The sequence below is a fragment of the Leucoraja erinacea genome, chromosome 10, assembly GCF_028641065.1.
Source record: "Leucoraja erinacea ecotype New England chromosome 10, Leri_hhj_1, whole genome shotgun sequence".
In the NCBI taxonomy this organism is placed as follows: domain Eukaryota; kingdom Metazoa; phylum Chordata; class Chondrichthyes; order Rajiformes; family Rajidae; genus Leucoraja; species Leucoraja erinaceus.
The window spans coordinates 31,759,181-31,773,988 of record NC_073386.1 but is presented as its reverse complement, the minus strand read 5'-3'; the positions used below and the strand labels follow the sequence as shown (position 1 = coordinate 31,773,988).

The 14,808-nt window shown below is 39.9% G+C and overlaps 1 protein-coding gene across 1 annotated transcript in view; it reads right to left on the bottom strand.

The window, feature by feature from the left end:
- dab1a (DAB adaptor protein 1a) overlaps window positions 1–14,808 on the bottom strand; it is a 290,784-nt gene that overhangs the window by 45,275 nt on the left and 230,701 nt on the right. The window contains exons 10-14 of the mRNA XM_055642479.1: window positions 5,210–5,272; window positions 4,264–4,390; window positions 3,431–3,937; window positions 1,998–2,233; window positions 1,131–1,202 (exon numbers count right to left, since the gene is read on the bottom strand). Of these exons, the coding sequence (XP_055498454.1) occupies window positions 1,131–1,202; window positions 1,998–2,233; window positions 3,431–3,937; window positions 4,264–4,390; window positions 5,210–5,272 (1,005 nt within the window). The remainder of the gene's footprint in view (window positions 1–1,130; window positions 1,203–1,997; window positions 2,234–3,430; window positions 3,938–4,263; window positions 4,391–5,209; window positions 5,273–14,808) is intronic.

Below are 14,808 nucleotides of genomic sequence, written 5' to 3'. Positions count from 1 at the left end.
GACACATGTTAAATTAATTAAAAATATCATTGTACATGCACATTGGTCTCTTTCTCCCTCACAAACTATAAGAGTGTAATTCAACATTCATAAATGCCTGAAGAGGTAAAGGTACATTCTATCTGCTTGGCCTGGACTGTATTCTGTTTAAGAGCCTTGCACGCTCTTTATAACATCTGCCTGATTTAATGAAAATTAACTAAGAATGATTAAATCCACAAAAATCTGGAGTAACTCAGCGGGTCAGGCAGCATCTCTGAAGAAAAAGAATAGGTGATGTTTTGATCCAACAGTTTTTGTGTCTATCTTTTGTTTAAACCAGCATCTGCAGTTCCTTCCTGTATGTGACTTAATTAATGCTTGGAATGTGAAGCATTGTAATCTTTGGTTAAAAGTACACATTGAATTTATGGTACTAATGCATTTTATTATCCACTAGCTTTGCAGTTACGTCATCAGCCCAAGATTATGTGTCCTTGTATCCCATTGTTTCTACTTGTGTTGATGTGTTTTCACATTCTTATCAAACTGCCTTTAATTTTGTCCTGATGTTCCATCATACTGTTCTATTTAGGTCAGGTTCATTTCCTGTGCCCCATTTAGCACCATGTGCTGTTTCACCATCTCCATTTGCCCTGAGAGTCAGCCTAACCTATTGCCCCAGGTGAGGTTTCATTGCCTGTGAGATCTTTCAGTCATGATGCTTTTTATTTTCCAATTTTTGCTCAACTACTTCATTGTTCATGGTTGGATTTGACTAATTTAGTTCTTGGTTAGTCGCATTGGCTGCAAATCAAATGGTTACATTTTTTAAAAGAAGTCTTCAACAATATTGCAGTCTGGAGCTTAACAGACATCAGTGAATGGTTATGATACGCAGCCTCACAGAATGTGACATCTTAAACGAGCGCAGTATGAATCCTGTTTCAGTACATACATTCCATTGGTGCAGGCTCATGCAATTATGAAGACTGATGAAACAAGCCATGTTCAAACAAAAAAAAAGATGATAATTCAACCAAAACAAACCACAATCCATGGGTCGCAGTGATCAGCAGCAGTGAGATGCGTGCACACCTAGAAAAGAGAAAAGAGATACCTACCCCAACCTCTGCTATCTAGCTACCGACCTGTGGGGTGAATGAATCACCAAGAGAATCATCAGCGGCATCAGTGTTTGAAGGTGCTTCAGAACTATCAAGCTGTGAAAGAAGAGATGGAATCTCAGTGGTAGAAATGTCACAACAATGCTGGAAACAGAAATCACAATAATGCAAACAGTTGGTAAGGTTAATTGATTTCAATGATAAAACGTTCATTGTTTGGTGTCCTTTTGCCGAATCATTGGAGTTTCAGCAGGATATTCTGTCTACAGTTCACATGTACCATTGTATCAAACCCATATAATAATTCATAATAAGCAATGAAACTACTGCACTTGTGAAGCAGAATATTCCCTCCCAAGATTAGAGTTTGTTACAGAAGCTACAATTGGCTGTGTGATACCTGACCTGGACATTGCTTCCCTGGGGCATTTACATATAATAGAACGTAAAATCGTATTGCACAGGAACGGGCCATTGGTCCACAATGTTTGTGCCAAACACGATACCAAATTAAAATGATCTCATCTATCTGTACATGAGCCATATCTCTCTATACCCTGCACTTCCATCTGCCTATCCAAAAGCTTCTTAAATGCCACTATTGTATCTGCCTCCACCATCCCCCCTGGCAGTGCGTTACAGACCCCCACCACTCTCTGTGTAATAAAACTTGCTCCCCATACGTCCATTACATTTTCCACCTCTCACCTTATAGCTCTGCCCTCTAGTGTTGTCCATTTCCATGCCAGGGTAAAGATTCTGATTGTCTACTTTACTTGTGCCTCTCAAACTGTAATTGCCTATCAATATTCTTCTATTCCCTGGAATTAGCTGCTATGACCTAAAAACAACCAAATGGTGAACCCTCTCACATGATGGCATAATACTCACAGCCACTTGCACTCTGCTACTGCTCAGGTTTTCTGACTCAGCCTCCACTTGGTCATCGGGTGCAGATTCATCGGTGTGCAAGGTGGGCGATTTTGATGGCGAGTTCTGATGGGAGCACGAAGTGGGAGAGGTCTGGAGGGGGGATTCTGCAGGTGTACTCTGCCGAGAAGATGCCTCAGGTGTGTGGTGGCAAGGGGAATCAGAGGGTGTGTGCTGATGTGGAGATGAATTTGGAGCTGAGGGGCAGAGATAATTAAAAATAAGAAAAATATTAAGTTGAACGTTGGACATTTCATCGAATCAGTCCGTCAGTGAAAGCTGACTTTACACACATAATAAGACAGAAGATAAATTACGAATGAACGGATTTGATTTTGTTAAAACAAATGAATTAAAAATTCCAAAACTTTTCAAAACTCTGTTACTCTGTTACTAATTCTCATTGTTAATCACCTAACATATCAAATTTATAATTTTATGTTCTCTTCCATTTATATGCAAACAGTGATGGATAAGTAAAGAACTGTTGTTCCATCCGTTCCCTCTCCACAATTGTGTTATAATACACACACACACACACACACACCACATGTCTGACAGAGGATCCTGAATATCTAACATGGAATATCTAAGCATGCAATGTCACCATGTATGGTTGGTGAAGCCTATGGGCCAAGGGCAAGGCACAGGTTTTCTCAGCGTCGTGAAGGGGTGCTACACTAGGCAAATCTAAGGCTAGCAGTAGGAACTTTATTCAGTTAGCACCTTTTCAATATTTATATACAAGTAATTCTTTCTGACCACTCAAATGCCCTCATTTGCTCCAGAACAACCTCCATCCCCAGCTAGCTTCCAAATAATATTCTCCCTTCAATCTGCAATCCACCTCGATATATTGTCTGACCACTGAAGCCCTTCCTAATCTCCAACCTGTTCTGATCATGGACAGGCTCTGCCAACCACTCCTGAAGGCAGTCAGGCACCCTTCAATGTGGAATAATACAAGTGGACCTTCTGTGTGCATAGAAAAGGCATTGGCTATGCACGATGTTTCAGTAATCATATATCTTGTCGTTTATGAACCAACAAATTTATTAATAACAAGCCACAGAACAAAGTAACTGACCAGTGCACTTTTAGATTTCTGAATCTGTATTTGTTTAATGACATGTGGTAGAGAAATAAAAACATGACATTTTTTTTATTCTGTTATGATACCCTAATATACTATTAATACATTAAAAAACACATTCGGAAATGCAGAATCATGCAAACTCATCCCACTTTGCATCTTGCGAATGCATATTCTCATGACAGAGAATATGCATTTCCTAATTTCTTGGTCGAAATTAGGAAAACAAATATGAATAAAAAGAGTTTTTACAAGTGCATATTCAATTGAAAGGGAAGATAGTAACAGCAAAATAACTTACGGGAATTGTTTGATGATGGTGTGGAGTTGGAAGTTGCTGGGGTTAGATTTAACTGGGAAATATCAAAGTCATCTGCATCATCCATCTCCTGCGCCAGCCCCACTTTGCTGAAGTAGCTTGTGAAGGCATCCGACGTGCAGGAGAGCGAAGCTTGCTCACTTTTTCTCGATGGGACTGCTGGGGGTTTGGCCATTTGGAACTCTTTAAACATCTCCTTGCCCATTTTCTGCCTTGATTTCTCCTCCTGGTGGCTGGCAATGGTGGGCTGACCAGCAGATAAGGCTGCTTTGAACATGGCAGTTTGTAGTGGCATTGGAGTTTGTGCTGACATGAAGACAGTGGGCTGAAATGGGCTTCCAACGGGGGCCCACTGCTGCTGTACAGCAAATAAGGTTGGCTGGCCCCATGCTGCAGGCTGGACTCCAGCTAACATAGGATTGATGATATTTTGAGCACCCGATTGCTGCGCCCAGACTGCAGGCGCTACGGCTCCCATTGTGACATATCCTGTCGAAACAATGACAAAAACAACAATAAAGATACTGCTTGGCTGCCTGTTAAACCCTGCTTGCACGAGGAACCTGCCATGCCCGTTAAAGCAAACAGTAACAACCATATCATTTAACATCTTGGATTATCACCAGCTATCTTTGTAGCTAAGCAGAAATGTTGACAGATCTTTCCTCAGAGGACGAAATAAGGAAGGAAGCAGTCACTATTTAATTGATTGGATGAGGTCTCTAGAAGGAGTGGGCTTAAAGCATTGAGCGGATCTTTTCCTGATCCAGCAGGTTTGCTGATGTAGCTGTGTCTACCCTAAAGGCTGGGTTTACCTGTGGGGACAGCAGCAGCATTGAATGGAACAGATCCAAACAAATCGGGTCTCCCAGGCGGCTGAGCACTAAGAACTCCAGAAGCAAATGCATCAGGTCCAAGGGCATTAGCTGGTGATGCTGGCGTCTGGAGGGGATAGAAAAGACACAGACTTAATAAGACTGGTAATTAGATGCAATGCATATAATTCAGTGCCTGCTGAGCATACTTTTAAAATAAAAAATTAATCCAGCCTTTTTGTATTCTTAGTTTTTTTTATAGCTGTAATGATATCTTATGAATGATGCCTATGTTTGCAGAGAGATTACAAAAGTCACCTTATCATTGTTACAGACAATTTCTTCCATACGCCTCGCATTAAGTCTAATAAAAATAAAAAGTACATTGTGGCATTTCAGGACTTAAATATTTCCATTCAACTCGTCTTAAAGCTGATTCAAGGGTCTATGGCTATGACCTACTTACTGTCAGCTTTACTGCTGTATCACATCAAATAAATGGCAATGCGATATTTCCCTCCAGATATTAAAGTCGTATAAAAATGACAACGGCATTTCAAAGCAGGAACACTGCAACCAAGAGCTTTTAATATTACCATAAACCACCAAACAATAAGGATTCTCAAAAACGAAATGAATGCAACCATTGACAATGGAGTTTATTAGCGTTTCCTGTAAGTATAATCTTGGAAGGGCAACAGGCAAATTTGACGATTTTATGCTCATCTAAGCCACGAAAATTGTGCAGGAAATATTTGACACAGTATTAACCATCCGATGTAAACATTTACACAAAAGTTAAACCAGTGACCTTGGATACTGCATTATTCAACGGCCTTCCCGCGTGTTGATTAGCTTTCAATTCAGCCAACAAACAAAGAGAACAAAATTGTGGCCATGGAAGTTTGAGTAATATTGACAGACATTAAAAGTGTGTGGCACTTACCCCAGGAGAGGTGATGTCTGGGGGAGTAGACATGTCACCAAAGAGGTCCAGTTGATTAATTGTCTGTAAAGAAACACACCAGCAGGACTATTGAGACATTTTGCCACACAACCGACATTGTTGCAAGCATTAAATTGCAATATTTTTGTGTACATTTTGGGACAGTAACAGCTCAGTGTCCTAGATCAAAGACAAAGCAGACGTTTAAAGGACATAGAATGATATGATAGCAACAGAAATTGTAAAAATGGTTTCATTTATACACTGTACCCCACGGGCATCTGAATCTTTTTATACATTCAAAGATAAAGAAGGAAGATTTCTTTATCTGGTGGTTGAATAGCCTGGGTTGCTACAACTGTGTTGCTGACTACACAATACTGAACTGAACATCAGAGGATGAGCACCCAACCCCCTCAGGATAGAGGAGCCTACAATGACAGTACATTGAGAAATCAGGATACCAAGGCCACAAACATTTACAGTATCCAGAGTTCAACCCATGGATACTTTGAAGTAAAAGGACATCTTATAGAAATTTACAAAATTCTTAAGGGGTTGGACAGGCTAGATGCAGGAAGATTGTTCCCGATGTTGGGGAAGTCCAGGACAAGGGGTCACAGCTTAAGGATAAGGGGGAAATCCTTTAAAACCGAGATGAGGAGAACTTTTTTCACACAGAGAGTGGTGAATCTCTGGAACTCTCTGTCACAGAGGGTAGTTGAGGCCAGTTCATTGGCTATATTTAAGAGGGGGTTAGATGTGGCCCTTGTGGCCAAGGGGATCAGAGGGTATGGAGAGAAGGCAGGTACGGGATACTGAGTTGGATGATCAGCCATGATCATATTGAATGGCGGTGCAGGCTCGAAGGGCCGAATGGCCTACTCCTGCACCTAATTTCTATGTTTCTATGTATTCAGCCCAGCAGACGCACCTGAGTGTTCCTCCTCTCAAAATATACCGACCTCATTATCCAAAGGAAACCAGTTCAAATGCAAACATTTGAACACTAGAAATCAGTTTTATAACAAGTAGAACAAGGAAAATCGACACTGCTATGGTGACCAATTACTTTAAATGCTCCTTCCCATTCCCACACAGACCTTTCTGTCCTCAGTCTCCTCCATTGTCAGAGTGAGGCTAAATGCAAATTGGAGGAACAGCATCTCATATTTCGCTTGGGCAGCTTACGGCCAGTGGTATGATTTCTGATTTCTCTCACTTCAGGTAGCCCTGGCATTCCCTCTCTTTATCCGTCCCCCAACCAAGTCACACTATCTTCTCGTTTTCACCCTACAAACAGCTAACAATTGCCCGTTTCCTTTATCATCGTAACTTTTTTGCATATATCCTATTCATTGTTCTTTATCTTACATAATCATCTATATCTCTTGTTTCCCTTTTCCCTAACCAGTCTGATGAAGGGTCTCGACCCAAAACGTCACCCATTCCTTCTCTCCAGACATGTTGCCTGGCCCGCTGAGTTACTCTAGCATTTTGTGTCTATCTTCGGTTTAAACCAGCATCTGCAGTTCCTTCCTACACACTTTAAATGCTCAGTTGGTTCGCCTTGGCCTTTGTGAAGGAATCTTGCCATCTGTGTCTGGTGTAGCTGGATGTGACTCCAAGCCTACAGCAATATTGTTGCGACATAATTGTTCTCTGAAATGGCCATCGCCATTATTGTACGTAGACCATCCATCTTTAAAGGACAACCATGATGGACAATATATGCCAGTCTTGCGAGGAAACCTCACATCCTTGCAATGGGTATGATAAAGAAATCCTGTTCAATATGCTTTCTCCCAAAATATAATTCCTTCATTACACTTGCACGATGCAATCAGACCCATTGCAATTAAAAAAATACAAAAGGCAGCTTTTTGCATAGTTTATAATGCAATTGGGTCATCTTAATTTGATGGAAATGGAGGAAGCCAAAGGGTTTGAATTCAGTACAAATCATTGAACCTCAACGTGTGGAGTGGGAACCATACCAGAACTTTCTGCTCCTTCATTGACAGAAACTAAAGTCAAATGGGTTGCTTCTAATGCCACTTCTGTTTTATTGGCAATCTGCCCAGATTAGGCAAAAATCATTGATAAAGCCTGGGATCTTCAGCAGCTCAGTTCAAATGATATGCAGTCACTGACCGAGCCACCAGGGGAAGCTGTCGGATTGATTATTCATTTCAAAGTATTAAAATATGCACAGAAAAATAATTGCCCTGAAATTAAAAGAGCCCTGCTTCTGTTTGGCTTGATGTGTCCCAAATATCGGCCAAAGGGATAGATTAATTAGGAGAAGGACCAGTTTAATTTGACATCGTGTTCAACATAGATATCCTGGGCTGAAGGGCTGTGCTGTACTGCCCTAAAAAATAAATTATGGGAGGGAGCCATTTAAATTCTCAAATAAAATGATTGAGTAGAGGTATCTAGAGTGCACATGGAGGCTTGTCTGAGTACTCTGTGGAATGAACTTTAGTGGTACTGCAGAAGGAATGCATTTGGTATTGTAGATAGATATTATGGTCATCTCAAATTACAACAGGATCTTGATCGGTTGGTAAAGTGGGCTGAGGACGTGTGTGGATGTGGCGTTGAAGGAGGAGAAGCCGAAGCAAAGAAGTGGAAGTCAAATAACCGAACAGAAATGAAGCCGAAACGCCAAATAACTGAAAGGGTGGGACGCTACAAGCCACGTTACCGAAAGGCCGCTCTGCCGAAAAGTCAAATTAGGGACATGACTCCACCAGGGGTGGGGGTGGGGGGGCCAGAACTTGTCAGCGATTGGTCCAGACGCCCGCGTCCATCACATCATTATCCAATTCACCCCCCATCCCGGTCACGGGGACAGACGGCTCAGGGCATTGGCAGCCATAGTCAATCAGTTTTAAAACATGGGGGGGGGGGGAGGAAGAACACCCTCCCTGGTGGGCCAATGACAAGTGTGCATGACAACGAACAATTTTATCCCCCTCCCGTTCCCCCCCCCCCCCCCCCCCCCCCCCCCCGACAACAAGAAGCACGCTTTATTTATTGTTTAAACACAGTAATACCGTCTGGTTGCCTGCGTAACACACACAAGCTCCCACACTCAAAACACCAGATAATCTGTAATCTGTTTTAACTGAAAATGGACACAAAAAGCTGGAGTAACTCAGCAGAACAGGCAGCATCTCTGGAGAGAAGGAATGGGTGGCTTTTTGGGTTGAGACCATTCTTCAGACATGAATGGTCTCAGCCAATGAAATGAGCCAACTGTCACACAAAAGATGGACACAAAATGCTGGAGTGACTCAGTGGGACAGGCAGCATCTCTGGAGAGAAGGAATGGATGGTGTTTCGGATCGGGACCATTCTTCAGACCTGAAGACTGAGTCTGAAGGGTCTCGACCCGAAACGGAGAGAGAGAGAGGCGGGAGAGAGAGGGGGCAACAGAGGGTGGAGAGAGAAGGGGAGGAGAGGGGGTGGGGGTGGGGGAGGGGAGAGGCTAATGTCAAAAAGCAGAAAATATAGCTCAAAGCTTACAGTTATTTTTGATCTTTACATATAATCAGTTAATTGCAGGTAAAAATGCACATTATCCAGTAGGAGGATGTTAATCCAGTAACATATTGTTCTGATATTATGATTTACACTTAATACTGGAGTAGATATATACATTTATAAACAAGGTGCTGTAATCTAAACATTATTAACACAATATGCTAATTATTTTTTTCTACTAACTGTAATGACCGAGTTTCTCAAAAACATCAAATAATTAAATTGAACAGTACCATTTGAGATGCCCTACTCTTTCAACTATTAGAAAGTCTTAATCCCAGGATCACTATATTTGTCTCCGTTTTTTGTTGAAGTCTGATTTGTCTACTGAGAGACTAATCAGGCTACTGACATGAAAAGATACTGGTGTTGTAATCCAGGATTAAAGCAGAAGGAAGATCTTGTATTAGTAGTTTCTGAATTATAGATCGGTATCTCTGAATTCCCAATGCTCCACAAAAGTCTTCTCCATTATTTACCTTTGCTCTCTTTCAAATGCAAACATGAATACATTGTGGGAACATTTTTCAAAAAACAATTTAACAGATAGAGTTTGGTGAGAACCATTAAAAAAGATTGAGTATGTGTAAGAAGGAACTGTAGATGCTGGTTTAAAGCGAAGATAGACACAAAAAGCTGGAGTAACTCAGCGGGACAGGCAGCATCTCTGGAGAGAAGGAATGGGTGACGTTTTGGGTCGAGGCCCTTCAAAAGATTGAACTTGAGCCCCCTCAGCCCCCTGCATTTTACTTGTAGGGGACTGTGTTACCAAGCATTTTACTCTGCCAGATAGACAATAGACAATAGGTGCAGGGGTAGGCTATCGGCCCTTCGAGCCAGCACTGCCATTCACTGTGATCATGGCTGATCATCCACAATCAGTACCCACTTCCTGCCTTCTCCCCATATCCCTTGACTTTGCTATCTTTAAGAGCTCTTTCTAACTGTCTCTTGAAAGCATCCAGAGAATTGACCACCACGCTTTCTTAGGCAGAAAATTCCACAGATTCACAACTCTCTGGGTGAAAACATTTTTCCTCATCCCTGTTCTAAATGGCCAACTCCTTATTCTAAAGCTGTGGCCCCTGGTTCTGGACACCCCCATCATTGGGAACTTGTTTCCTGCCTCTAGCGTGTCCATTCCCTTAATAATCTTATATTTTTCAAGAAGGGGGAATGTTTCTCATCCTTCTAAATTCCAGTGTATACAAGCCCACTCCATTCTCTCAACATATGACAGTCCAGCCATCTCATGAATTAACCTTGTGAACCTATGCTGCACTCCCTCAATAGCAAGAATGTCCTTCCTCAAATTTGGAGACCAAAACTGGACACAATACTCCAGGTGTGGTCTCACCAGGGCCCTGTACAACTGCAGAAGGACCTCTTTGCTCCTATATGCAACTCCTCTTTCAAAAGGCCAACATGCCATTAGCTTTCTTCAATGCCTGCTGTACCTGCATGCTTACTTTCAGTGACTGATGAACAAGTACCCCCAGATATTGTTTTACTTCCCCTTTTCCCAACTTGACACCATTCAGATAATAACCTGCTTCTGTTTTTCTGCTGTACAGGTTTGTTGGCTGATTGGCTAGGTATAATTGTAAAATTAGAAAATAGTCCCCTACACTATCCAAGTGTAGGATAACGTTAGTGTGTGGGGATTGCCTGTTGGCACAGACGAACCTTCAGTGGACCGAAGGGCTCGTTTCTGCACTGTATCTCAAAACTAAACTAAACTAAATGAAGTAAGTGATTTTTGTATTCTTGTATTCAAATTTTATTGTGATGCAGGGGGAGGATGGGTGTGTGGGATAGATGGTGATCATTCATGGAATATGGAATAGGAATAAGCCATTTACTGCCCAGTCCCAATGTAGGATGAGAAAGCAAGTTTATTTTGAACGGCAAGTGAGAAAAGTATAATATTATTTGTTTTTAATTATAATTTAATTGGTTATTTAAACAGATGAGGATATTTATAGGCAATGGCGTATGCTGTATGTACAAGCGAATATTCTCTTACGCAAGTTTGGTGCATGTACAGATGTAATGATGATGTCTCTGTTTGGAGCCTATTGTACACCACTCCATACTGAACACCTGTGGTCAAACTACAGAGAAACAAGTTTACAGAAACTTAAAGTAGCGTATAATGATGCCATGAGAATACTACTACTAAAGAAACTTAGATGGTGTAGTGCAAGTACAATTTTTGGGGCTGCAGGAGTCAGCACTGTACAAGCTATCCTAAGAAATCAAATACATTTATTTGCAGGATTATTGCCTCTGAAAATGTAAATATCATGGTCTTATCAAACATAAGGTTTACACGATACCAATCCCAGTTGTGGAGACATTGGTATAGTTGTCACGTTGTAAGACACTGATCTTTCTTTTTGTTTTCTGGATTTTAAACCATGTATTGTGTTTTTGTATATAATTTATGATGCTCTTAAAAGCAATTTACTAAGCTATGTATTTTATGGTGTTTTTATATGCAATGTATTCTATGTAATGTCGTCTTTTATCTGGACCTTAAGTCTGCAATAAAGTTTAATAATAATAATAATTAATTGTTTAAAATGGTAAATGCTGGGAAATATTTAGAAAATATACAATGTACTTCTGCAATTGTTCTTATTTTAAACAATTTATTTGAAGACATTTTCGTCATGGATTCCTAGTCATCTTTGAAAATTTGCAACAGGGAGGGAGAAGATTGGGAACCAGGAATATGGGGTGTTTGGAAAATTCAATGGATCAGATCCATTGGACAGGTTATTTTTTATTTAAAGCTAGGTCTCATTGGAGTGCAAAGACCAGTACCTATGTTGAGGTGGAGGGTCGAAGGAGGAGATTCTCATCGCCAAATGATCAAATATCAAACATTGCCTCACAGGTAATCCCAATCTAGTACTGCATAGTAAGACATGGCTTTCCTGGAACTGCCGGATGTTACTCTCCTGGGACAAGTCAAAGTTCCTCTTTAAGGCTCATTTAGACATCAAGTTGCATATAGTTATGAGCAGTTACCTTGGTTGCTTAAAGAATATTAGTCTAGCAGTTGGGAGGTTCAGTTCAAAATTCCATCAGTTCTAACTGATTTATTAGAACATTTTGAAATCCCGTTTAAATATTGCTGCATGATTTGAACTAGTTTCCTCTGGATATTTGAACCTCAGTAAAATACACCCATACAATACTATTACTTCTGCACCTCTCCAGACAGGAATGTAAGCCAAAATAATAATGAAAACCAATGAACCATGAAAATAATTAAATTCTGGATCACAGATGGATCATCATAATTTCAACTAAGTACTCAAGTTTGACAACAGCAACTGAATCCCAGAGAAATATAGCTCACTCCATTTACAATCTTCCCCTGAAAGTAAAAATTTGAAGTAAATATTTGGAGCCTGTTTCTTTCTCAAATGATGACCGTATACCTTAATGTTGAGTCACTTCATTTTTTTTCTCTCAGGAGCAATTACTTTTTTTATGCAGGAATTAATCAATTAAGCAGGAACATGATTGCAATTGGATGAGGTGGACTAGGGCATTTTATTTTTGTGTTGTTACTGGTTGGTTCATTTACTGGACATTGGGTTATCACCAAAAGGCTCTCAGTGTTACCTGTCCTAAATATCAACACTGTTATTTCCAGTGTTGGGCCACATTAATTTACCAGCAGTCAATTACTACACAAATAAGTGCAGATTGGTTTTGATTTTAATGGGTTTTGATGCTGTTTTTGCATTAATAAAAGGCATGGCCACAAATGGGGTGAATTACATTCCTCTGACTGTACTACATTTTGGTTAGGAAACTGCTCTTAGGTGGATAAATGCAATCACTGAGTTCAGCTCACCAGCTTACAGATGCTCATTAAATGTTAATAATAACAAAGGGATAAATATATCATCTTGACATCTCAAGGAAATTACACAGCCAGAACTATTTTGCAGTTGCAGACTGTGTAAGATGGCTTATTAATATACTATTACACATTGACTAGAAGTCAAATAGAATAATTCTGCAGATAACAGAATAAATAATTTGATTAATAAACAACTGCCTTATAATTTTGAAAATGTCATACATTTCTGACTATAAAATTAGGCAATATTGATGGTTACAATGCACTTCTAATAGAACAACCACTTCAACAATCATGTTCTATAACGATAAGTAATACTTAACTTATTAAGTAAATGGCCAACCATCAAGGCTTCTCCACACTGCAGTCAAGTAGAATGGACTTCAGTGTATAGACACAACGTATATGAGCTACATTGAGCTATCTGGATCATGTACCACATTCTACATTATATAACGTAATAGAAGCTTACATTACCTACATCTTAATTTAATTTTGATGTGAAGCAAACCCTGATCATTGTAAATTAATCCATAGAGCACAGGAATATATGCACGACTAATGTAAAAAAAGTTTGTAGTATGTCCTATTTTTGATATTTGTTTCAATAGATATTATTGCAATGAAGGTATACGAGGTACATGACAGCTAATGGATAAATAACTTGCCCTATCCCCAAACTCCTTTTCCATTGTAAAGTCTTTAAAAAGTAGCCAAATTGATGCTCATCTTTCGTGGAACTGCTTGTCTGAATTCCTGCCATCAGTTTTTGTCCGTGCCACTCTGTTGAAGTGCTTATGTTGCTATGTGTTTGTGCTAAAGGTGGTCTGAGCCTCCTTGGCTTCATCATCCTATCTGCTGTCTTTTGACAACAGTTCTGCTTCATCATCATCCGGGTGAGAGAATAACATTCAGGTGTGTGGATCCTTTCTTATTGGTTTTCATCTGCAGTCAAATATTCTCACTTCTCTTCTCCTCACTTCATATATCCCAAGGTTCTATCCTTGGCTCTCTATTGTTCCTCTCTGACATGCTGCCTCTCAGATGACAGAGTTCCAATTAGTTATGGGAGATCTAACTGTACTGTAAAAGTTACCTGATTTTATGAAGGAGGTGAAGTTCAGAATGCTGTACCCCATACATCCAAATTCTGATAAAGGGTTTCAGTGTGAAATGTTAAATCTGTTTCTCTCCCCACAGATATAGCCTAATCTGCTGAATATTTCCAGTATTTTCTGTTTTTATCTAACTTTCTCTACTTGAATGTTTTCCTAATGCTATAAATAACTGCATCCAGTCTATTTGCTGGCAGCACAAACCTTATCAGATCCCCATCAATCTCCACCAATGGTCCGACATGCTATAACACTAAGGTCATTTTCATGTTTCAAATATGAATCCTATTTCGTAAAGAAAACTGCTCACAGATTATTAAACTCTGCAGATGGCCGTTTCATTACCTTGATTGTTCAGAAATGAAATTAATCCTCATTTATAATGAATTTAGTTTGGCAGTAAATATAATGCAGCTCTATTCAAAATTGATTTTTCATCTAGAATTAGAAGCCTTTCTACTCAGTATGACGTTGTTGATTGAGAAGACACACTACTTTTAATTATTCTCATCCTCCTCCTTTTATTGTTTATTGTTTCCTTCAAGCAGCACAAGTCTGGTTTGTGTAGATGGGGATACTGCTCTCAAAAGGCAAGGAGAAATAATACCACTGGAAAGCTAAAAGGAGATGTGTGAGGATGTTGCCAGGTCTGGAAATGTTTTGCCTTGAAGGAAGTTTGCTTGGACATGGATTGTTTTCATGGTAACTAAGGAGGTGTAACATTTTAAGTCAAGCAAAGTAGATAAGAATAATTTATTCCTCATAGAAGAGAATTGAATGAATTACGAGAAAGCAACGATTCAATGAGGATAAAACACCAATAAGTGTAGAAATGGTAGAGAGCCTCAACGTGACGTGATGTTCAACCAATCAAAAGCCGAGGTGGGACTAAAAGTAATTATTTGGCCTATAGAGGTACAATTGGCCAAATTGCCCCAGATATGATGGAATGTCTGTGCTCTACTGAAGATTATCAAATTTATTCCATCACACCACAGAAAGGACCATTAAAATGTTTAAAATAACTTTATTCTTCCCCAAATCAAAGC